Raw genomic sequence first — 25,531 nt, 5'->3', positions numbered from 1 at the left:
GCCAACCCCCTTGACAGGTAAAGTGGAACGATTACGAAAAGGGTACCAAGCAAGATGCACTGAAAATTAAACAGTGGAAAACCTTCCTTTTAAGTGTTGAGAATTATTTTGGGTAATTACACACCTTGGTCATGCTGCTTAGATTAAAGTAATAAACTTCAAAATGCTGGTGCTAAAAACAGTTTTAAATTGGAGACGGATTCCATCCCGTAAATGGTACATGACACTGAGCAATTATGCAGAAATGTAGCTTAGACACATTGTGACAGGTTCCAGGAACCATTAGCATGCAAAACTACAAGTTTGCCAATATGAGAGAGTAGCTTTGCCAGTGAAAAGATGACACTTTCTACATTATAGTACAGAAACCCATAATGCAGTTGTAAGCCCAGAATAAATCATTATTTCCTTCCAGTCTTTTTGACAATCAGAGCACGATGGAATAAAAGAATGCTCAAGATTCAGACGTCCAAATTGTCAGGCTTAAAAGAAAATGACCAAGGACTATATTGATGCCTTAATAAAAATCATTCAAAATTCTGGTGAGTATTCTTTGATTTTTAAAATTGAGGAGCATTTCAAGCAATAACTATTTCTCCTTTAATACGTGATATTGATCAAAGCAAACAGAATATTAGTGTTACATGACACCAGTATTTCTTCCCAAATTTCAGACAACAGAGAAATAGCTCTCCTGTATTCACAAATCTTAATAGATCCTGGAGATTCCTTACAACATCCATTCTGTTAGTGAACACTGATCTGTGATTTTCTCCCACATGCTGCTGTGCAATCAGACATTCAACATTACATTCCTTCAGCTGTTTCACACATGAAAGGTTTATTCAATTTTCATACTTTTTTTTAAAACAACTCTTCTTAACCCTTGTGGACGGCAAGGGAGCAATTTCTCATCTCTCCAATCCTTTGCCATCATGGGAAAACAATTCCAAGTTCAAGCAGACTCTACTACTGTTTCAATCCTAGAACAGGGAAATGAAGCAGCTCAGTTTGCTCAGAAGTGCTCTGTTGAGATTGAGCACTTGCCTTGTGAGGATTTTCTTTGGGACTGCAGGTGGGATGCAAGTGGGGGGCAATATGTATGAACAAAATGACAGCTGCTTCATCCCAATGGCTACAATAGAAAAAACAGACAGGACAACATTTGTGTTTCCATCAAATTGATAGATAGTCAATGTCAGAAAAAGCTATTTATCGAATTGCATTTAGTGAGGAGCAATCAGCAAAAACATGTTAGTGAGTAGACACCCCATTTGCAAGCATTTTCATTGATTCCTCTGCAATCTTTCTAGAGAATGATTCTGATTTACTCCAGTTAGCAGTATCCATTTCTATTTCTCAAAGATTAAGAATGTACAACCAAACACACCATTTTTAAAATATAATATTTACATTCTAGCCAGCGAGAAGCTGCGACAAGCAGTTTGGATTTGGTAACACGAACTTGCGAAGGAAGCGAAAGAAACAGGAAGTGGCCGGGCATGAACCTGCTTTGTAGGTGAAATTTCTCTCATTCATAATCTCAGCGTAGAAAATCAAAAGTTAACAGTCACCTTGTTTGGAATAATGGTTCGTAGTGGAGAAGGTGAATACAATTATCTATTTTATTCAAACAGTTCTGCATTTAGTTTTGTATGTTACCTTCCTGTTCCTCTGAAATTTGGTTTATCTAATGCACAGTTCACTTTCCAGCACACAAAGGGGATAGTGAGAATAGGCCCTTTTTATTTTCAGACTCTACCTGTTTACCCATTGTCCAGTGTATTAGGAATCTCTATCTAACTTTGTTTTTTTACACTACCCTCATCTTAAATTACTGTTTGAAGTTTTGACTAAGACATACGGCCTAAAATATCTAACATGGACCACAGACCAACCAAATGACTTTTTGGCAAGAAAGTGAGTGCCTTAACCGTATAGACAAGGAAGGTCTCAGTTTCTGAGCCCTGCTGTACCACAGTAATTTAATACCTGCCTGCTTATGTGTAATTCATCACAATTGATTCCAATGACTCAGGGCTGGAGAAAGAATTGGCCTGGGAACCTACTCCTGATTGCTATCCAGTGATCTTTGCTGGATGTGAGTACACCAGAATGTTTGGCAAGGACAGAACCAAGCTCCACTCTGATACGTCTTCTGACAAACATCTTGCCAAAACTTATCATTTAGGCTGATGGGCAACTCGGTAACAAGATTGGCTTGCATTGTGGAACTGGCAGCTTAATATGAAAGAGAAATGGTAGGAGAGAGAATTGCTAGGACAATGGGACAAAAAAAACAAGTAGTAAAATGGATGGGGATTCAGTGAGAACATAAAGTCTTACATACTTAATGGTAAAGTCCTGGGGAGTGTTGCTGAACAATGTTCTTGGGTTGCAGGTGCATAGTTCCTTGAAGGTGGGGTTGAAGACAGACAGGGTAGTGACGGTGGTGTTTGGCACATTTGCCTTTATTGGTCAGTGCACGAAGTTGAGATGTCATGTTGTGGCTGTACAGGACACTGATTAGGCCACTTTTGGAATACTGCGTGCAATTCCTGTCTCCACACTAAAAGCAGGGTGTTGTGAAACTTGAAAGGGTGAAGAAAAGATTTACAAAGACAATTTACTGGGTTTGGAGGGTTTGAACTATAGGCAGGACCAATTTCCCTGGAGCAGAGGTGGCTAAGGAGTGACCTTATAGAGGTTTATAAAATCATGAGAGGCATAGATAGGGTAGGTGAGTCCAAAACTACAGGACATATGTTTAAGGTGAGAGGGGAAATATATAAAAGGGACCCGAGAGGCAACTTTTTCATGCAGAGGGTGGTGCATGTACGGAATTAGCTGCTAGAGGTGGTGGTGGAGGTTCGTGCAATTAGAATATTTAAAAGGCATCTGGATGGATACATGAATAGGAAGGGTTGAGAGGGATATGGGCAAAATGCTGGCAAATGAGACAGGACTAATTTGGGATATCTGTTCGGCATGGACAAGTTGGACCGAGAGGTCTGTTTCCATGCTATACAAATCTATGACTCTAAGCCTCAAATTGAAGTAGTGGTGAGAATATCCATTTCCGAGACCAGGTGTAGCTGCAACTGACTATTAATATCCGTTATAGAAAACCTTGACTCTGACAGCGTTTTTGACCCAGATGAAGTCAGAAAGCCAGAGAATCAACTACCAAGAGACATGAGCTAATTAATTCAAAGAAACACTTTAGTATTTATATAAATGATTTGGATGTGAAAATAGGAGGTATAGTTTATAAGTTTGCAGATGGCACCAAAATTGGAGGTGTAGTGGACAGCAAAGAAGGTTACCTCAGATTACAACAGGATCTTGATCAGATGGAACAATAGGCTGAGGAGTGGCAGATGGAGTTAGTTTAGATAAATGCAAGGTGTGGCAGATGGAGTTAGTTTAGGTAAATGCAAGCAAATCTTAGCAGGGCTTATACACTTAATGGTAAGGTCCCAGGGAGTGTTGCTGAACAAAGAGAACTCGGACTGCAGGTTCAGAGCTCCTTGAACGTAGAGTCGCAGTTAGATAAGATAGTGAAGGTGACATTTGGTATGCTTTCCTTTATTGGTCAGAGTATTGAGTACAGGATTTGAGAGGTCATGTTGCAGCTGTACAGGACATTGGTTAGGCCACTGTTGGAATATTATGTGAAGTTCTGGTCTCTTTCCTATCATAAGGATGTTGTGAAACTTGAAAGGGTTCAGAAAATATTTACATGTTGCCAAAGATGGAGGATTTGAGCTACAGGGAGAGGTTGAATAGGCTAGGGCAGTTTTTACTGGATCATTGAGTCAGAGGCTGAGGGTTGACCTGATTGAGGTTTATAAAATTATGAGGGGCATGGATAGGGTAAGTAGACAAGGTATTTTCTGTGGGGTGGGGGAGTCCAGAACTAGAGGGCATAGGTTTAGGGTGAGAGAGGAAAGATATGAAAGAGACCTAAGGGGCAACCTTTTCACGCAGAAGGTGGTATGTGTATGGAATCAGCTGCCAGAGAAAGTGGTGGAGGCTGGTACAATTGCAACATTTAAAAGGCATTTGGATGGGTACATGAATAGGAAGGGTTTGGAGGGATAAGGGCCGGGTGCTGGCAGGTGGGACTAGATTGGGTTGGGATATCTGGTTGGCATGGACGGGTTGGAGAAAAGGGTCTGTTTCCATGCTGTACATCTCTATGACTCGAAGTGCAAGGTTTTTTTCTTCATGGAATTAATGCTTGAAATGAGATTGGGATTAAATACTAAAAGCCTCAATACTCTAGCAACCAAAATTGCTTTCGTTATGCTGGAATAATTAACACACAAGAGAAGCAAATTGGCAGTTATGAATAATGATGGTCTAAGTCTACATTAATGTAATGAAAATTAATGAAGAGTTATCTATGGAGATTTGGGAAAATCTTGGCAAAGGCCCATTCTGCTGATTTATTAAAGTGATATACAATCAATAATTGGGCAGATTGTACTTGGCCTGTGAAAACATCACACTCAATAGACCAAATAGCCTTTTCTGATTCATTTTACATTAACGCTGTTTGCAATATATACCATCTGATTTAACTCCGAGCTTGCAGATATTTCTGTAACAACCCATAATTTTTACATTATATGGCTGTTTCCTTTTTCTTGTCCACCAAAACACTGCCGTCAGAATCACAGAATTGCTACAGCACAGAAGGCCGTCAGCCATGGTCCTCTGCAGAAATAGCAATGTGCTCCACACTATGGTCACTTCAACATTCACAATAATCTTGCCTGCATCCTCTCCAATGCTTTTACAAGCTGCCAAACACATGATGCAGGGATTGCACATACTCCACTTGAGACTAAATGCGAAGTTTTATATAATTTCAGCCCAACTTCCTTGCTTTTGCACTCTATACTCTTATTTCTAACAGCCAAGATGCTACAAACTTTATCAAAACGTTTTTCAATCTGCCCTGCCACTTTCAATGAATTACACCCCCAGGTGCATCTGCACTGCCATTATTTTTGCCTCTCATCATTCTCCCTCCCAAAATGAATTGCTTCGTATTTCTCTGTATTAATTCCATCCACCATTTGTCTGTTCATTTTAATACCACCGAGAACTATCACAGTTTAACCCTATCCTCCTCAGTCACAATACACTAAAGCCGCTGTTTTATTGTTATGAATTTTTAGATCACAGGTGAACAAGAAAGCTTTCTTGTCTTCAGTCACAGCCACCAAGTCCTTCCCACCAAGAACTATCAAAAGATTTACCATCACCTCAGTAGGAGTATACTTGAGAGAGAAATCCGGAGGGCAAAAAGGGGAGATAGTGTTGGCAAATAGAGTTAAGGAGAATCCAAAGGGTTTTGACAAATACATTAAAGGACAAAGGCGCAACTAGGGAAAGAATAGGGCCCCTCAAAGAGCAGCAAGGCAGCCTTTGTGTGGAGCCACAGGAGATTGGGGAAGATATTAAACGAGAATTTTGCATCAGTATTTACTGTGGAAAAGGATATGGAAGATACAGAATGTAGGAAAATAGATGGTGACATTTTGCTAAATATCCATATTATAGAGGAGGAAGTGCTGGATTTCTTGAAACGCATAAAAGTGGATAAATCCCCTGCACCTGATCAGGTGTATCTTAGGACTCTGTGCGAAGTTAGGGAAGTGATTGCTGGGCTTCTTACTGAGATATTTGTATCATCGATAGTCACAGGTGAGGTGCTGCAAGACTGTAGGTTGGCTAACGTGGTGCCACTGTTTAAGAGAGGTGATAAGGAAAAGCCAGAGAACTATAGACCAGTGAGCCTGACATCAGTGGTGGGCAAGTTGTTGGAGGGAATCCTGAGGGACGAGATATACATGTATTTGGAAAGGCAAGGACTGATTAGGGATGGTCAACATGGCTTTATGTGTGGGAAATCACATCTCACAAACTTGATTGAGTTTTTTGAAGAAGTAACAAAGAGGATTAATGATGGCAGAATGGTAGGTGTGATTTATATGGATTTCAGTAAGGTGTTCGACAAGGTTCCCCATGGGAGACTGGCTAGCAAGGTTAGATCTCACGGAATACAGGGAGAACTAGCCATTGGGCTCAAAGGTAGAAGACAAAGGATGGTGGTGGTGGGTTGTTTTTCAGACTGGAGGCCTGTGACCAGTGGAGTGCCACAAGGATCGGTGCTGGGGCCTCTAGTTTTTGTCATTTACATAAATGATTTGCATGCGAGCATAAGAGGTATAGTTAGTAAATTTGTAGAGGACACCAAAATTGGAAGTGTAGTGGACAGCGAAGGAGGTTACCTTGGATTACAATAGGATCTTGATCAGATGGGCTAATGGGCTGAGAAGTGGCAGATGGTGTTTAATTTAGATAAATGCGAGGTGTTGTATTTTGGAAAAGTAAATCTTAGCAGGACTTACACACTTAATGGAAAGGTCTGAGGGAGCGTTGCTGAACAAAGAGACCTTGAAGTGCAGGTTCATAGCTCCTTGAAAGTGGAGTCGCAGGTAGATAGGATAGTGAAGGCGGCGTTTGGTCAGAGTATTGAGTACAGGAGTTGGGAGGTCATGTTGCAGCTGTATAGGACATGGGTTAAGCCACTGTTGGAATATTACGTGCAATTCTGGTCTCCTTCCTATTGGAAAAATGTTGTGAAACTTGAAAGGGTTCAGAAAAGATTTACAAGGACATTGCCAGGGTTGGAGGATTTGAGCTACAGGGAGAGGTTGAATAGGCTAGGGCTGTTTTCCCTGGAGCGTCGGAGGCTGAGGGGTGACCTTATAAGAGGTTTATAAAGTCAACGGGGGAATGGATAGGATAAATACATGAAGTCTTTTCCCTGGGGTGAGGGGGGAAAGAGTCCAGAACTAGAAGGTTTAGGGTGAGAGAAGATATAAAAGAGACCCAAGGGGCAACTTATTCATGGAGAGGGTAGTACATGTATGGAATGAGCTTCCAGAGGAAGTGGTGGAGGCTAGTACAATTGCAACATTTAAAAGACATCTGGATAGGTCTGTGAATAGGAAGGGTTTGGAGGGATATGGGCCAGGTCCTAGCAAGCGTGATTAGATTGGGTTGGGATATCTGGTCGGTATGGACAAGTTGGATCAAAGGGTCTGTTTATGTGCTATACATCTCTATGTATACATCTCACGTATGGAGTCAGCTATTACGAGGGGGCATAGCTTTAAATTAAGGGGTGGTAGGTATAGGACAGATGTTAGGGGTAGGTTCTTTACTCAGCAAGTCGTGAGTTCATGGAATGCACTGCCAGTAGCAGTGGTGGACTCTCCCTCTTTATGGGCATTTAAGCAGGCATTGGATAGGCATATGGAGGATAGTGGGCTAGTGTAGGTTAGGTGGGCTTGGATCGGCGCAACACCGAGGGCCAAAGGGCCTGTACTGCGCTGTATTCTTCTAGGTTCTATGTTCTATGACTCTTTAACTCATCACTTTTAAACTTTTATCTACTATCTCAAACATCCAAAGTTACTGTCTCCAAGCATCGTAGATCTAACTCTTGAAATGTCGGGGAAGCAGATTCAATAACTCCTTAAAAAGGAATTAGATACATATTCAGAAAAGAAAAATTTCAAAAATACAGAGGAAACCTTGGGTGCATCGAATTGACTAGCTTAGGCAAAATTGGGCAAATAACCTTTTATTCTATTTATCAGTTATAATGGTGTTGAGAAAATGAGGGATAAATAAATTGGATATTCTTGAAAAACCTCTTGACAGTGATTTAATTCACATCATATTAATAATATAAAAAAGTCTTTACAGAGAACAGAAATGTTGTTAACCTTACCCTTCCAATAGTAGCATTTTTATTTCTTTTTTCATGGTATGTGGATGTTACTGGCTAGACCAGTGTTTATTGCCTATTCCAGCCACAGCGGTCATTGACACATTGGGACACTCACACTGCTGTTAGGTAAGAAGTTGCAGGATGTTGACCCAGCAACGCTGAAGCAATTATAACTGACTGGATGGTATATGCCTTGAATGGGAAGCTGCAATATGTAGTGTTCCTATGAATCTGTTGCCCTTTTCATTTGCAGAAGAGAAGTCACTGATTTAGAAGATCTTGTTGAAAGAATTATGAGTTGCGTTGTATGTTGGTTAGTCTGACTTAGCAGAGATTGTTAGATCTTTGATAATTTTAAGAACAAGTAGTAATTTAATATGGAACTATGGGCAATTTTACAGAATTTTGGTTAACTCTGCTGAAACAATGATCACACTTCACTAAGCTCTGTCATATCACCACAAATAAGCTATTCACACTATACCAGACATTAACCCAATCAAAATTAATGCAAAGCATCTTGTTGAGGGTACACAATGCTGCCAATGTCAGTGAAAGAGCGAGTGAATCTTTGAGATATTTTCAGGTGAGGTGCCACTTAAGTGTGCTTTGTCCTGGAAAGTGTCATGTTTGTACTATTAAAGTTGTATTCATCTAGTTAGGCGGAGTGTATTCCATCATGCTCCTTACTTGTATCTGAACGGTGACATTACAAGGTTAGAAGCTACTCACCACTGGGGTCCCAGTCTCTGAACTACCCTTGCAGCCACAGTATTTAATTGACTTCCTCTAATACAACTACACTTCAGACGTACTTTTGGCGTGTAAAGGACTCCGGGATGACAGGAGATCGTGAAGAATACTGTGAGATACAAGGATTTATTTTACTTAGTTAATTCCTATACAAGTAGGTGCCTAGATATTATAATTACATTTTGCCACAAGTTGCAAACACTCCAGTAGATCACCCCACACAGGTTTGCTCCATCAATGTCTTTAGCTGGAGCGAAACGTGCAAAGTAACACTGCAGGTAGATACACCAGTCCGGGTACGTTAAGTGAGACAGACCAGGTCACTACCTGATTAGTGCGCTTTTCCAAGTCTGGCTTGTGGTCTTCTGTGATCTCCTGACCAACAACATTAGCCTCCTTAGAGTATTTGGCAGCTGCCTGTTTCGCTAATGAGACGCTGTCCTGTGGAGTGTCAGGGAAATCGCCAGCAGCTTCCCGACGACTAGTGCAGCCACAACCCGAGGAGGAGCCAGGGTCTTTGGGTGACAGGTTTGTTGCAAATGCTGAACTCGCACAAACTAACATGACAAACAGATTGAGGCTGAAATAAACAATCGAGCCTTTCCCGTGCAAACTCCTCGACCTGCGCAGCGCCATGTTGGAACTGTGGGTCATGTGATCCATCAGCTGACACAAATCTAGGCCCCGGGACTCCGCAGCCGCAACCCGCCGTCGAGCCACGTGCTTCATCCAGCATACCAGGTTCCTACAACCATCCACCTTCCTGGGTTTTGTTTTACAAGTTTTAATAAAAAAAAACAAGCAACTCCGAGTTGGGTGAATTATACAAAAAAATGGCTGATATCTGCTTCTCTTCCGGTCCGTAACGTAAACCATGTGATATAAGCCGACCAATCAAACCGTTCGTTTCACGTACTACCGACGAGCAGGGGGGTGAACAAGAAGGTTATCAAGGCCGGGCTTCATCCTCGCACAGCCCCACAACGTTGGAGGACTTCGACGTGAGCTGTGATCATCTGCAGCTTTAACATCTTTGTGGATACAGCTGTGTTAATTTGTTCTTTTGTTAAAGGTTAGTTTTTTTCGGTGATCGAATATGTGTTGTTAGCTCAGTTTGCTAAAAATAAATGTATATTGTAATAGTATTGTATATTTTATTTCGATTATTTATTGAGTAAGGGAATTTATTTTATTATTTGCAGTTACAATTTCGGTCTGTTCTTAATTGCTGCTCCATGCTGTATCAACATTTGATTGGAATAATTATATTAATTATGAGTTTGTAGTTCCTATTTTATTCTTTTAAATTGCTGTTAGACTTTTTGAATGTACAAGTATGTTCATAAGATGTGCTACAAATTGGACAGATCTACAACAAAATCTGTATTTTCTGTTTGTAGTATTCACACGATTATGATTTGTAACTAAAGGAACTTTTGAAGATTGAGCTTCAGATTAATGCAAAGATGGAAAGACGATATACTTAGTAAAGGCGTTGTGACATTTCAGAGTGCATGTAATTAGTATATTTTGTCAATAAACATTATAGACTTTGCAACGCCTGACACTAAGCTATCTATTCTGGTATGCCCTTAGGTAGGCTTTAAGTTACAAGATACATAGGATGGAAATGTAGTTGAAATTGATTCCAACTGCCTTCCTCGTGGTTTCTCTTACCTGTACTGTAAACAAAACTGTAGGTGCTCATCTCATCTTTATGACGAGATGACCTCCACTGGCTGTCAGCCCAGTGCTCAGGGCCAGTCCTTCGACGTCTGCATTCTCAGGTTGTTTGGAATGGGCCCCAATCACCAGCTTCGAATTCAAGTAGGGATACTCCCACTGACCTGTGATTATCCTGTACTTGTTTCTCATCAATGTGAAAAAGCAAAATATTATTGGAAACACATAAGGTGTCCGGGTGAAGAAAGTTAACTGCTTTCCTGGATTATTTTGTTAATAGTGTCAGGCTTACATGCACACTGCTCAATTAATTTTGCGGAAAAAAGTTAAATAAGCTCCCCTGGAAGACTAGTGTTTCGTGGTTCAGGAGATATTGATTGTCTCTCCTGTATTGCCAATCTGAAGCTGTTGTTGCGAACTACCATGTAGCAATGTGAATTAAGTTCAGAAATATGAGAGGACTTCATTCTAAGTGCATTTCCCAATGCCCTATTTGTGGCAAAAAAATGGCATGTGATGAGATGTCCTTCATCACTTATCCTTGGCACTAAATGGTTCCTTCAGACTTTATGCAAATCAATGTTGTCAGTGAAAGGCGTGGCAAATAAGCTGTCACCGAACCCTCAAGTGTACTTGGTTTCGTGACTATAAAACTTTTTCTCTTAATGACCATTGTGTGAGGACCTGAAATAAATGTTAACTGGTAAACCTAATGGCTGACTTTGGTTACCCAGAAAATAAAGATGGTGATTTAAAGTTGGATGCATAATTTGTTTGCCTTGTGGATTTTGTACTTGTTTTGCACCTCCCACTATGTTGGATCCAATTCTCATTCAACTATGTTAATCACTTATTGACTTTGTTGACGGTTATCGAATTCAAGCCCATTACTCACCAGTTGGTTAGTGGTCTGTGGGGTGTAGGAGTGCGTGTAAAATATTCAACAGGTCTCCTGAATGAGCGTTTGAGGGAATAGAAATAGTTTACAATCCGGCGCCCTGTCAGCGGTTACATGTTTGAGTGATAATTGAGTTGGCTTCCGAGGTTTCATTTCAATCCACTCCACTGCTGAGTGACCGCAACTTGTTTTGGGCTTCGAACGTAGGTCGATAAGTTGTTTAGATAGCCACCACGACCCCAACCTCGCAGAAATAAGGTCTAAGGTATTTTAAAAAAACAAACCACAATTAAAAATTAAGAGTTCACACGTTGGTTCCTGAAAGTTATGAAGGTGTGAACTCCGGCTTGCTCTGAAGTGCTTTTCCTTGTTGACTTAAATTTGTAAGACAAGTGAACACTCTCAAAAGATTGAGCATAAAGGGAAGCCAACCCAGTCTGAGAGCAAACCCCAGCTTCGGGACTGAAAAAAGTTGGGTCCCTCGCGGAAACTTTTTGAAGCGTTCGATAGGCGGGGCGATTACAGACTGACGTACGGAACAGCCAATCGGAGGAGATGGAACGCGCGCCGGCTGACCTCCCAATGGTAATGAGGGGGCGTGCCGGTCGCGCGTATTGGTGCGGGGCCCGCCGGGATCTGTAGTCCTTTGTTTGCACGAATTTGTCTAGGAACAGGCGGAAGATGCGGGGAGGCGGGACTACATGTCCCAGGGTGCATGGCGGACCGTGCGGGCTCGCTGATAGGTGAAGAAGCTTGTAACAGCTGCTGCTATCGCTACAAGCGAGAGAGGGGCTGGCGGAGAGCTGTGTTATCTAACGGGAACTGTCTCACTGGAAAGGATGAAAAAAGACTGAGCAGCCATGGACTTCCTCTGTACTACCTAGATATTACTTCTATCATCACTATTTGTTCGGGCTCCCACTCTTCAGGTCCCTTTCTTCTTAAAGGCGCAATGCCTTGCTATAACTTCAAATCAACTTGAAAGTGAAGCCGGATAGAACGAAGGAGCCCTCCTACCTAATGTAAGAAATTATCTGTTTTAAATATGCCGTTGTGTTCATTCATGCTCCTTTTTAAATAGGAAGGTAAACTTCGTCAACTTGCAACTTGAAAGCGGATTACGGGTCTGCAGGTTTTCAGGGCATCGGGGCTGAAATAAAATGCAGTGCCCCGTTGGCTCATGTTTGAAGCTGCGATTTATCTTACGATCTGCGATGTCCTGTTGAACTTGTCTGGCGAACACTCAGCTTGATGTCTGTATTGTTAAGTCCATAAATGTAGCGGTCACTGTGTGGAATGTAATTCTCTGCACTTTGGTCGTTCTGAGTCTGAAGGTCTATGTTTGGAGTTTATTGATTTTAGATTGCAATTCGGATGCTTCAAGATTAAAATAACTGTTGGCGGAGCTATATTAACGGTGATGATTTATCTTGATCTAATATTGAATTATTGAAAAATATATTTTATGATTATTATTTGCTATTAACGGTTTTTTTATTATTCGTCTCGTTGTAGAGGTGGAGATATTGTGCTTGACTTGGTCGCCGAGAGAAAGGGATGAGAGATGTCTGACAAAATGTCGAGTTTTCTTCACATTGGAGATATCGTCTCCTTGTACTCGGAAGGATCTGTCAATGGGTTCATCAGTACTTTAGGGTAAGCATGAGATAAACTTGCCGCTGGTAGGTTTGTTAGACTTTTTTTTGCTGAATTAATAACTTGCCATGGAATTAAAACTGACAAATTGTCTGGGAGGGGAAATGTACCAAACGTCAGTATCAACGTGACGTGTCTGAGGATCTTGGTGAATTCTGGCATCTAAGTTCTGAAAGGTTTGATCTTTTCCTGCATCACCGCCAGTTGTTGGTTTACTCACGAGCCCATGCAAATAAGCGAAAACAGTGGTTTATGGATATTTTTCTAACCAACCAGTTCAGAGATGTTATCCCGAACTACTCTGGAGCAGGTTGGAGTTTTGTTTTACCTGGGCTTCCTGGCTCCAAGACAGGGACACTACCACTGTCACAAGCGCTTTCTAACTGTGGTTTATATCGAGGGCATTAATGTATAATGATAAACATCGTCAGTCTTGCTTCTGAACGACTTTGCTGACTAAATTGTTCGCTCACTTTGAACACCAACGTCCTTCAGTGCTGTACTCGGGGACACATTGCAATTTAGCAAGCACTTGTTCTCTGTGGCTCGGAATTGCAATTAAATGTGTTGAAATCCAATCGCCATATTGGCACTGCATATGGGTTGGAGTGTTCCCTCATTGAAGGACCATTTGTTGGTTTTCACCTATGTTTTGAGCTATTTTCCTGATAAATCCTTGTGTTCCTGCCTCTGTAACTGAATTATCCCAGAGAGGTGGAGATCCAGAGCATTGTTAGAGGCATCTGCATTGCATTGTTTATCTGCCACTCATTGTGGGTCCACGAACTAAGTCATCTCCTGTCTGCACCTCAACATACCCATTTTTAGGTTATCTGCATCGGTTCTGGTTTCTTTGCTTTCATGTCTTACATTCCCTGCCTGATATCACGCATCCACTATAAGGGTTGCATTCATTGACTTGATCATGCCATTTTCACCATTCAGTCTTACTCTTAGTGGACTTTCATTGGGCACCTTTTATTTCCTGTGAAAGCAGGAGTGTCACATTTAGCTGCCAGTTCTGCTCATGGCTCAGGAAGTGCAGTGCATTGTAACACTGTTCAGGTCATATTGGAATTGCCATCATTGATGTTGGGCTAATAAAAGGCTAAACCTCCAACAGTGCTTCAGTTCCTGAGCTTTCCTTTAATGGTGCCTTTCCAGCCGATAGAGGACAATAGCTCTTCAATAACTTGGCATTTGGCCAACTCTGGTCCCTAATGCACTTTCCACTAGTTTTGCCCTCCATTGGAAACAAATGCCATTGGAAACTAAACCTTCTATTCATTTTGTTGAAATTCTTTCACTAAGTGTTCACCTCTCCATTGTGCTCTTCTCTGTTTTGGTAAGTCCAAAACCAATGTCCTTTCTTTCCTAAAGGAAGTTTGATTTGACTACTTGTCAGATGTACTGAGATACAGAGAAAAGTATTGTATTGTGTGCTAGCCAGGCAAATAAGATCTTTAGATAAGTACTTCAGAGTAAAAGAGGGGAATGTAGAAATGGGCATTACAGCTACAGAGTAGATTATCTCGACTGTTTTCTGTTAACAAAGCCTTTTGGCTCACTTCAAATTTACCCTTTTTTTAAAAAAATTCTTTTTCTCTGGTTGGGTTTTAGTTCTGTAAGTAGTGTGCTGATCAAATAGCTTGATGGTGCTTTGTCTAGCCTGAAAATAAAGATTGGTTCATCTTGATGGGGTTTTGTATAACTATTTCCCCTGGAATGAGCCTTTTTTAAGGAAAGAAGTTTAGGAATCTAAGTGCTGAGACAACACCTGAATAGATTTTTATTCATTCCCATGGAGAAAAGCACTACAGTACCATTTGAAGGTTATGACTTTGAAATGTTGACTGCTTCTTCAGCTTCCATCACCACCCCCCCCCCCCCTCCACCCCTGACAAGTGGTGGGGTTTTTTTTTCTGCTGTTTTGAATGCAGATACTTTTTTTTTTTTTGACCCCATTGTTGCAGTTAGGAATGTTTTTGAGGGAGAGCAGGGTGGATTGCTTGCTCAATTTCCTGGGTGTAAATGGCTTTTGAGGGTTGGCTAGAGCTGGGAATGGAATGATTGATGCCTTATGTCTAAACATGGGGTCTTTAAAGCTTGCAAAGCATTTTCTGAAATGTCAAGCAATATGTGAAACTTTTTTTTGAGCATTCTAAGTGTGAAAATTAGAATTGGATTTCCTGAATGCAGCCTGTGATTCGACACTGCTTCACTGCTATGTCCACCCCACGCTTTAATCATTAGCATCTGTTCAAATGTCTTTGTCACTGTATTAGTAGGCGTCCATGGTCAGGTAACTGTTTGAAATATCATTTAATCTATTTTGAGAGAAATTGCGAAAAAAGCATACTACGTGCAATTGGTTTTGGGGGAAGATTGTTGCTAATGCAACTGCATTAGTATAAGAAACATAATGTTTTTAACTTTTAACAAGCTGTTAACTTTTTAACAGCCCAACTCTCTTTTTAAATTTTCTCAAAGAATTATCTGCATACTTAAATTGACTAATTCTCAAACTTCGATTTGATTTGTTTTCATAGCGACAAACTTCTTCATTCCATACATCTCTCTCTCGCCTAGACACACAGTTCCTCCTCACTGATATTCTTTGACTGCTCCCACTATTGTGCTCTGCCCTGATGATTTTGCGTGGAGGGTGGATGAACAAAGTTAAACATATTATTTCAAATGTTTTTCCTGCTTTTGGTTGAGTAATTGCAGATCAGAAGTGCATCAGTTTTGGTCATCTTTTTGGATAGATTCACCAAAATGAACTGACGGGTTCCAGGTTTTTGATCACTGAGTTCTGAAGTTTAATCTCCTCTTTTAAATGTGCAATGATTTGGGAAAAGCTTGAATTTAAAACGGCTTGGGGTCGCACTATGCCAGTTTTCTTGCCTAGTTGGGTGCAACTTTTTGTGATTGGCATATTTGTATTCAAAAATCCCCATCTTCCTTTGCCCTACCGAGATTTACATATTGCAAATAATAAATTCCAAAATGTGCTACCTTCCGTTTTACTAATTTGCCCAGTAGTTTGTCTGTGTTGCATGTTCACAAATGTCTGCCTGTAAATTTTTGCAGTCTCTCCTGTCATGACTGTTTTCCTGCAATTGTTGCTGCAGCAAATTTTGAACTTACAATTTAGACCTGTAATCAAAAGTGACTAGCAGTGGTCAGCACTGAACCTTATGGACCATTACTTTCCACTTTGACACTCTCTGAATAACTACTGTACCTTTTATTCCCTCTTGTTTCTACATTGGAGCCAACTGGCAATCCATTCCATGCTACTTGTCTCCTGACTTCCATATACTTTAACCTTAATGGTTCATTATGTGACATATTTTCAAAAGCATTTTTTGATAATCTAGATTCATTACATGTCCAGCACCCTCATTAGCTATCTCTATTACAATCCAGATTCATTACATGTCCAGCTTGCTAAATTTTGGACAAACAAGATCTTCTGTTTTGAAACTGCATTAGTTGTTCATTTTTGTATTTTGATATTTTATTTGGTCATCTGGAAGAGATTTCCTAATTTTTGCTCCTACCAATGTTAAGCTGATGCATTGCATGAGATAATGCTCACCTAAAGCATTCAGCAATGTACTGTTCGGTTGGTGGCATTCTGAAGGAGATGCTAGCATGAGGGAATCTCCTTGATCTCATTCTATGTGCACTACGTTGCCTCAATGGAGTTGGGAATTGTCAATTGCAATAAGAGGAAAAGAACCAAAATTAACAAAGTAATAGAGAGCCAATAATAAAAATGGAGTGTCTTGAGGTTTATGTAACAGCCTTTTTTAAAAATTTCTTTGATAGCCTTGTAGATGACCGATGTGTGGTGCAGCCAGATGCTGGAGACTTGAACAACCCACCTAAGAAATTCAGAGGTAAGTGCAGTCTGAAGCCTACAAGCTTTAAAGTACAGAAAATTAGCAATGTTAATATCTAACAAATGTTTGCTGACAACCGTATTGATAGACATTGCTATTAAGAGGTCTTGATTTCAATAATCCACAGGCTAAAAATAAAGTGCCTGTATTGGTTTGAATGACATGTTTGAGATGGCACATGCTATGACCCTTTTCTAGTGAGAATTTGATTATAGTAAGTGTTGAGGCTGAGCGACTGCAAATCTTTGTTAAAAGTATGAGAGTAACTTTGCATGTTTTTTTTCCTTTTGGCTAACATGGATGCCTGGGTGTAAAACCAACAATTAAAGATGGCTCATACTGTAAGACCACTGGGTGTAAATTTTGGTATTTGCTTCATGCCCTTTTTTTAAACAAGGTAACTGAAATTATTAATTGAGGTTTTGAGATTGTTGGTTTAGCTGGAATTCATCTTTGGTTTAGTGTTGTCAATCCTTTCAAATTTCATTATCTGAGACTGGGTAACGAGGAGGCTGGAGGCTGATATCATTGATTCGCCATTGGTTTTAAAGGAAATTCTTTTTGGGGGGGGGGGGGTGGCTGAATATCAGTCAGCAAACTTATTTCTGATGTACTATCTCTTCCGTCCCAGCCTCCATTTGTACATGTGTGGATGTATTTGTTTTTGTGACTGACTAAGATGTGTTTTTTTTTAATTGTACTCACATGGACCAGCATCTGATTAAACAAAACTCTTGCAAGTGTCTTATTTTATCATGATTTGGCAGTATTATGTTGATATAATGTAGCTACTGGGTTAATGATTATAGTTTTGAACTGTTACTGTGAACGATGTTATTGTGCAAACACTTCACATGCCATGTCAACCTTCTCTTGCCGTTACTATAGCAGAGACATTAATGACTTTCTTTTAAACTGGCCACCATGTCTGCTGTACAGTGAAGCAAGCTATTTCTAGGATCCTCCAGGCAATTTTGCTATTAATGTATCGCACTTAGATACATTATCGCACCAAGAAAAGGACTGAAGTGGAAATATATATTCACCCCAAAAACTTATGCTGTTGCATAGAGGGCTTAGACCAAAACATGCAGCCAACTCCAGACATTTTTATGAGCTGCATTTTATAGTGCAAACAAATCCAGTTTGAAAGATCCCTATGAAATGAGTGTCTGCATAGCTTTTAAGAGAACTAGTCTCTGAACATAATATGGGAAGCTAAACTTTCCACAAAATGTGGGTGTGTTGTGTGTTCTGTGTTGCAGTGTCAGTGTTTTAAACATCAATACCAATCCATCACACACACTTTTTTAAAAAAAAAAATTGGATCAAGATTATCATCACTTGACGATTCTACATATTATGTACAAACATAGCACCTTTTAAATGCAGATTAATTTGCCAGTGGAGGCATATCAGCTTCTTTGAACTTTGTTTTCTCCACTACTCCTTTTTAGGGAGTAGATATCATTTTGGATGTTTTGAATTAACCTGTTCAGATACTAGGATACACTTTTGGAGCAGGCAGAACTTGAATCCAGTCCTTCTAATCCAGAAGTAAGGACACTACTTCAGAGTAGCACCTTTTTTAGGTGCTGTACTGAAATTTACTTTGGACTGGTGCTCCAATAGTCAAGTCTATGTAATTAATCTCACTTTGGAAACACTGAAGCATTTGAAATTCTGTGAAAGCATTTCTCTGCGTTTAGTATGCTGGTGTGGCTGCATATTGGACAGTGACATAGTGAAATTGGTTTTGGTGAAACCTTTGATTTGAGAAGATGTAAGCACAAATGGTTAAGGAGCTGACAGTGTACTGTGGTTTATGGGCTAACAGTGATCTTGTGTTGAGAGGGTGGGAAAGACCAGTGGGTTTAGGAATGACTTAAGAGATGAAATTTTAACACTGGGATGATGCAGTATATTCAGGAAGAGATTTATCAGCAGAAGCACTGAATATTGGTGGTGAAATTTCCTTTTCTTTTCTTGTATTCACGTTTATTTTTGGCATTGCTGAACTCTGGCCTGTACTTGTGACAGTTATAGCATGGAGTTAATTATCGTCATGTAAAATAACAAGTTTGATTGTTCTGCCAACTTAATTTTAATTTGACTCATTTTTGGTGCTTCACTTCCTTGTGACTTGCCTACACCAGCCAGTGGTTTGCTGGAGTCTTCACCACTGAAAAGGCACAATGCAAGTCAGGATCGGTAAAAACTTTAGAATGCTATGCTTTGTTTTTGCATGTTTTTACTGCAGTTAGAAAATTGAAATTTTCTGCTGAGCACTTCCTTGAAACCCTCAACAGTGGAATCATTTATTCTTGTTCAGATACAAAGAATACTAGACAGATGCTCCACAGTCTGTCCCAGGCAACCTTGGTTCTTGATTGAATGCCCTGTCTGCCCCATCAGTCATGTGATCAAGGAGAAATCAAAAAGAACGAGCAAAATACTGCAGATGATAGAATTTCGAGATAAAAATGGCAAGTGCTTGAGAAACCCAACAGATCTGTCAGCATCAGTGTAGAGGAAAGCAGAGTTGACCTTTTGAATCTGATAACTCCTCTTCTGAGAGTTTGATAATGGCCGCTGCTAGTTAGCAGATAGAGGTTTGGCAGCAATACTTGAAATTAGTTGGAGACCACTTTAGCCCTGAATATGTAATACTCGGTACCTACTTTGTGCAGACGATTATTGGTGCTCTATTTGGAAACCATCTGAATTTCTTCGTGAGATCATACAATCTGGGAATGCTAAGTTGGTATCCAGCCCTGCATTCTTTGGAGCATTGCTCCTAATTTCTGCAAGTGAAAAGATATAGCATTTAAGTGAAGCAGTGTTACAGTCTAGAATGTCCTATATTGGCCATTCACCAATTGCCCCCTTTTATAATGTGCCATATGTGTTCAGCTGTCCACAAAAGCTTGGGGTCCTCAGCATTCAGTATGTGTGGTACAGGAGCCATCAAGGGAATATTTAACTTAAACATTATCAAATAAATGGTAAAGTAAACAAGAACATAGGCTTCATCGCCCATGGAAAAAAAATTCAATTGTATTTATCACTGAAAGCTGACAGAAGTGTGACTGACAGAAATGTGACATTGACATTAAAGATGTGAGATTTATCCAGAGCTTTTTAATTGTGACAAAGTGAGTGCTGGTGTAGAAAAAGAACAATGATTGAAGTGACGCAAGGAATGTAAAAAGGCTGCTTACTGTCATCAACATTTAAGTCTCTACACAAATCAAATATTCAGATCTTATTCAAGTGATTTAAAAATTAGAGGCAGAGCATTTACTTTTTAAAAATCACCCGGGGAATGTGTCCCTGGCTGGGCCAGCATTTATTAACTGTCTGTTATTGCCCTTGAAACGGATGTGGTGAGCTGCCTCTTTGAATTTCTGGAATACTGCGTCCAGTTCTGGATGCCCAGTTATAACAAGGATATTACTTAAAATGGAGAGGATTGACTAGATTTACTGGGATGTTGCTGGATTTGGAAGGTTATAAAGCAAGGCTGGGACCTTTTTTTTTCACTGGAGCACAGGAGGTTGAGAGGGTGACCTTACAGAAGGTCATGAGATATGTGGATAGTTATTGGTAGTTGTCTTTTCCTGAGGATGTTGGATTTCAAGACGAGGGGCACTTCTTTTTAAGGAGAGCGATCTTTAAGGCATGAAGGCAAAGCTTTTACACTGGGTGGTTCATGTGTGAAATGAACTTTTGAAGTGGTGGTTGTGGGTACAACTGCAATGTTTTAAAAGACACTTGCACAGAATGAATAGGAAAGGTTTGGATGGATATGGGCCAGGAGCAGGCAGGTGGGACTAGTTTACTTTGGAATTATGTTCAGTATGGACTGATGGGACTGAAGGGTCTGTTTCTGTGCTGTATGATTCTACTGCAGCCTGTTTTGTGTAGATATATCTACAATGCTGTTAGGGAGGGAGTTGCCAGAATGTAAACCAGTGACACGGAAGGAATGGTGGGGGGGGGGGGTGAGCAGCTTTTTAGGGGAACCTGTAGGTTATGGGTCCCCTGTATCTTTGCCCTTGTACTTCTAGATGGTGGTAGTAGTCATGTTTTTAAAAGGTGCTGTCTAGGTTGTCTTCTGGTTCACTATCTAGTTTGGATTTGTGTGTGTGTGTGTGTGTGCGCGCACACAGGACATTAAACTGGGCAGTTTTTACTCTTGAAGGTGCCAGTGTTTGTATACTGGAGCAGCTTAGTTGTGGCATGCTTGGGAGGGCAAGTCTTAAGTACTACTGCTGGAATGTTGTCAGGGTCCAATAGCCTTTGCAGTATACAGTGCTGTCATATGTTTCATGTGATATCAAGACCTGGCTAATGAAATTGGCTGAAGGCTGGCATCTGTGATGCTGGGACATAATGTAGTATACTGACTCAGCACTAATTGCAGAAACCAAAGTGGCCCTACAAAATATCACAGATGAGTAACAACTAGAAGCTTAGAATATGGATTGAATACACACCAAAAGAAAGCAAAACAAATGATGGTTTGAAGGAATATGAGAAGGGAAGTGTCACACTGAAACCTGGTGATAGATTTGCTTAGGATAAATGAAAACAGAAAATGGCAGATGTGGTGTAAACATTAGACAGAAGATGGCCAGAAGTGATCTTTGTGAAGATAAAGGATGTATCAGCAAAACGTTTGAGCTGGTGACAAGGGGCAAAAGTTGCTACATTCTCTCCATTTTTACTTTTTGCCTCAAACCTAACCAAAAACTGTTTTGGGTTTGAAATGTAATTATGTCCTTCCTAGTCTATGATCTTCTGTGACTTCTATCATGAGGCATATATTGCAGAGAGAGACATCTTGAATACACTTGTGTGGTGCTCATGAAGGAATAAACAAATCTGTAGGGAGGAAATAGTATTCACACTTCAAAGGACTGAGATGGAAGTCTAAAAATTCACCAAAAGAAACATTTAAGAGGAACTTGACATTTTAAGAGCAAAACAAATTTAAGTGACCTGCAGAAGAGTTTTACCTGCTTGATCAGAGCTGTAAAGTTGGAGATCTCTTCCACAGGGTAAAATAGACACCAGAAAGAAGGAGCAAACTCTCTGTAGTTGGATGTCCGACATCGCAGCTTGCAGATAAGCAACATGGATGTATGGGAGCTGTGCAACATAGATAAATGTGGCACAACATGATAGCAGGTCTCCTGTCAAGTGCAGCAACACATTGTTATATTTGAAGAAAGCTATACACTTAAAAAGTATGAGATGTTGTTCTGCATGCTGTTCTCTCTGTACTCTCTCCAGGATATGGTGTCCAGATTACTCAGTGCTATATATCTGAAGAGCATACATCTCCATCCTTCATTAGGCTGGCCTCTTTTTGCTGGCTCTGCTTGGGAATCACTTCACTTCTGACCTTGCAAATGTTCAACACCCCAATTTGAAAACCATGTTGACTTTTGTTGGAGCTCCAGAAAGAAGAAACATAGGTCTACTACTTTTCCTCACTTTATATAAAATGATTTGGGTGTGAGCATAAGAAGTGTAGTTAGTAAGTCTTCAGATGACTCCAAAATTGGAGGTGTATGGACAGCAAAGAAGGTTACCTCCGATTACAATGGGATCTTGCTCAGATGGGCCAATGGGCTGAGGAGTGGCAGATGGAGTTTAATTTAGATAAATATGAGGTGCTGCATTTTGGGAAAGTATCTCCTTAGCAGGACTAAGTTAAAACTCTCAACACCAGGTTATAGTCCAACAGGTTTAATTGGAAGCACTAGCTTTCAGAGCACATCAACCACCTGATGGAGCAGCACTCCAAAAGCTAGTGCTTCCAAAGCACTGCTCCTTCAGCTGATTGATGCGCTCTGAAAGTTAGTGCTTTCAATTACATCTGTTGGACTATAACCTGGTGCTTGTGATTTTTAACTTTATACAACCCAGTCCAACACTGGCATCTCCAAATCTTAGCAGGATTTATACACTTAATGGTAAGGTCCTAGGGAGTGTTGCTGAACAAAGAGACCTTGGAGTGCAGGTTCATAGCTCCTTGAAAGTGGAGTCGCAGGTAGATAGGATAGTGAAGAAGGCGTTTGGTATGCTCTCCTTTATTGGTCAGAGTATTGAGTACAGGAGTTGGGAGGTCATGTTGCGGCTGTACAGGACATTGGTTAGGCCACTGTTGGAAATTGCATGCAATTCTGGTCTCCTTCCTATCAGACAGATGTTGTGAAACTTGAAAGGGTTCAGAAAAGATTTACAAGGATGTTGCCAAAGTTGGAGGATCCTGAGCTACAGGAAGAGGCTGAACAGACTGGGGCTGTTTTCCCTGGAGCATCGGAGGCTGAGGGGTGACCTTATAGAGGTTTACAAAATCATGAGGGCCATGGATAGGATAAATAGGCAAAGTCTTTTTCCTGAGGTGGGGGAGTCCAGAAGTAGAGGGCATAGGTTTAGGGTGAGAGGGGAAAGATATGAGACCTAAGGGGCAACCTTTTCACACAGGGTGGTACGTGTATGGAATGAGCTGCCAGAGGAAGTGGTGGAGGCTGGTACAATTGCAACATTTAAAAGCCATATGAATAGGAAGGGTTTGGAGGGATGTAGTAGGTGGAACTAGATTGGATTGGGATATCTGGTCGGCATGGACAAGCTGGACTGAAGATCCTGTTTTCTGTGCTGTATGTCTCTATGACTCTCTAACATTGTAGAAATGTGCAGTGAAAAAAATGCCTGTTTTTGTCTAGGTGTATGTTTAGAATGTGATGCTGGAAAAGCACAGCAGGTCAGGCAGCATCTGAGGCGCAGGAGAATCCACGTTTTGGGCACAAGCCCTTTATCATTCCGAGATCACACTCTCGACTCTGATCTCCAGCATCTGCAGTCCTCGCTTTCTACTAGGTGTATGTTTTAATAAATTAAAAATGCTAAAGCTCTAAAATTGTCAATAATCAAAGTTTTTGTGACTTGCACTTTCCTAAGTTTGTCAAATGTGCAATAACTTGAAGTTGACTCCCCGAAAACTGAATTTTGGTGCTTGCTATTTTGCATTATCATTTCCCCAGAGCTACTTGTGTTGACAATCCTCACTTATAAGACTTGCCTGTGGATTAATTGACCCTGTGCCTTTCAATTGCACTTTATTTACGTTAGTCTGACCCAATGACACCTTTGAAGTCTTTCAGCCATGTACTCCATTACTTGGACAAATTTTATGAAAGTTTTTTTTGTTGTCATCCGACTACTGTTTTTGTTCTTTTGCTGAAAGTGTTTCTGTCCTCTCTGCATTTGTAATTTTGATCACATACTTTACCTTTTCACCACTTTCTGCACTGTACTTGTTTCCTCCCATCCTTGCATTTACCCACCGCGATCTCTCCATAATTGTCCCTCGACTAGAAGGAGAGCCTGATCATGGTCATTTGACTTGTGATGTTGCTCCTCTTTAAGATTATTTTTGTCCTTTCGATGTTTTTTGTTTTCCAGATGTCCTGAGAGACCCAGGTTCTGAAAAGTCTGGGCTTGGATGGGTTTTGGGGCCAATTTGATAGCTAACAGATGCTGCCTCAGGCAAAAGGATTTCAAGTTCGTTTTAAAAATAAACCTGAGTACAATGAAATAAAAGGCTGTTGCCCAGCCTCCTTCCTGATGAAGGGCTCTTACCTGAAACATTGATTCTTCTGCTCCTCTGATGCTGCCTGACCTGCTGTGTGCTTTTCCAGCATTTCACACTTGTACATGAAAGGAGAGCGGCCAGTTCTCCCAGCTCAGCTTTCCTCTGGTTTGGTTTTCAGCAGTCTGGCTATTCACTGAAAGCAGTCAGGTAATTGTGAAGCTGCTGGACCCAAGAGAAGCACGTCCATGCTCTCTGTCCTGTAGCCCCTGTGTTTGCTTTTTACCTTTTGTGCCAATGGATGTTTGTTGGGATTGTTGCAAGTATTTGGAACAGCAAAGTTGGGGATGATCTGCCGGGTTTTTGGATAGGTTATTATTTGGCGTTCTATTCTCTTCTGTTTTGTTTCATTCAGTCATCATGTAAAGAAAATCAGATTTTGTTTTAAACTAAATGTTTTAACCAGCGGCATCTCTCCTGCAATATCCATGTAGCACCTGCTTGCAACAACTAGCAAAGTCGGGGTATGGGCTACTTCAGTGCTTTTGAGGTTGTCTAGCCTGGTCCATAACAAACTCCTCACCAGTTGGGTTAATTTCAGTGAAAAGATCTAGAACCCTAGAACATAAGAGAATCCTTCCAAGGTAAATTCTTGTACTCGTCTTTGATCTGACTTTTTTTTTTGAGGGAGTGAGGTGTCTGGGAATCTCCTCATGCCATCTGGCCAAAGGCTGGCTGGCTGTCCATTGAATGTCCGTCTGGTTTCCCATGTTTATTTTAGAACAGTGGAAGTTAACTTTACTCTCCTGAGCCATAGGGTCATGGAGTTATAAAGAAGAAACAGCTCCCTGGGTCCAACTCATCTGTGCTGACCAGACATCCAAATCTGACCTCTACCCACCTCCCTCGAAACACCACCTATTCATAAACCCATTTAGGTGCCGCCTTCAATCTTGTAATTGTCAGCTTCCGCAGCTGCTTCTGGCAGCTTGTTCCATACATGCACCACCCTCTGTTTTTAAAAATAGAATTACTCCTGAGGTCCTTTTTTTCTTATCTTTCCCTCTCATCTCATCTTTTTAAAGCCATTCCCTCTAATTCTGGACTCCCTATCTGGGAAAAAGACCTTGGCTATTCACCCCATGCCCCTCTGATGTTGTGGGGTGAGGCGTGGAAGAAAACTTCGACCCCTCCTATATCTCAAACAC

General features: G+C 40.8%; 2 protein-coding genes across 3 annotated transcripts in view; one reads left to right on the top strand and one right to left on the bottom strand.

Moving 5' to 3' along the window:
- sumf1 (sulfatase modifying factor 1) overlaps positions 1-9,428 on the bottom strand; it is a 163,454-nt gene extending 154,026 nt beyond the window's left edge. Inside the window, exon 1 of one of the 2 annotated variants that reach the window (XM_087994502.1) lies at positions 8,897-9,428. In XM_087994502.1, coding sequence (XP_087850628.1) covers positions 8,897-9,298 — 402 coding nt within the window. In that variant the 5' untranslated portion in view covers positions 9,299-9,428. The remainder of the gene's footprint in view (positions 1-8,896) is intronic. The other variant, XM_043708554.2, reaches the window with a different exon arrangement.
- Positions 9,429-11,853: 2,425 nt separating this feature from the next.
- Positions 11,854-25,531, top strand: part of LOC148147980 (inositol 1,4,5-trisphosphate-gated calcium channel ITPR1-like) — a 211,736-nt gene continuing 198,058 nt past the window's right edge. The window contains exons 1-3 of the mRNA XM_087994501.1: positions 11,854-12,172; positions 12,666-12,806; positions 16,644-16,714. Coding sequence (XP_087850627.1) covers positions 12,715-12,806; positions 16,644-16,714 — 163 coding nt within the window. The 5' untranslated portion in view covers positions 11,854-12,172; positions 12,666-12,714. The remainder of the gene's footprint in view (positions 12,173-12,665; positions 12,807-16,643; positions 16,715-25,531) is intronic.

The sequence above is a fragment of the Chiloscyllium plagiosum genome, unplaced genomic scaffold (genome assembly GCF_037043375.1).
Source record: "Chiloscyllium plagiosum isolate Xiang-an unplaced genomic scaffold, Cpla_swu_hap1 HiC_scaffold_14, whole genome shotgun sequence".
In the NCBI taxonomy this organism is placed as follows: domain Eukaryota; kingdom Metazoa; phylum Chordata; class Chondrichthyes; order Orectolobiformes; family Hemiscylliidae; genus Chiloscyllium; species Chiloscyllium plagiosum.
The sequence above is the reverse complement of the archived record's forward strand: the minus strand, read 5'-3'. Positions and strand labels throughout refer to the sequence as shown.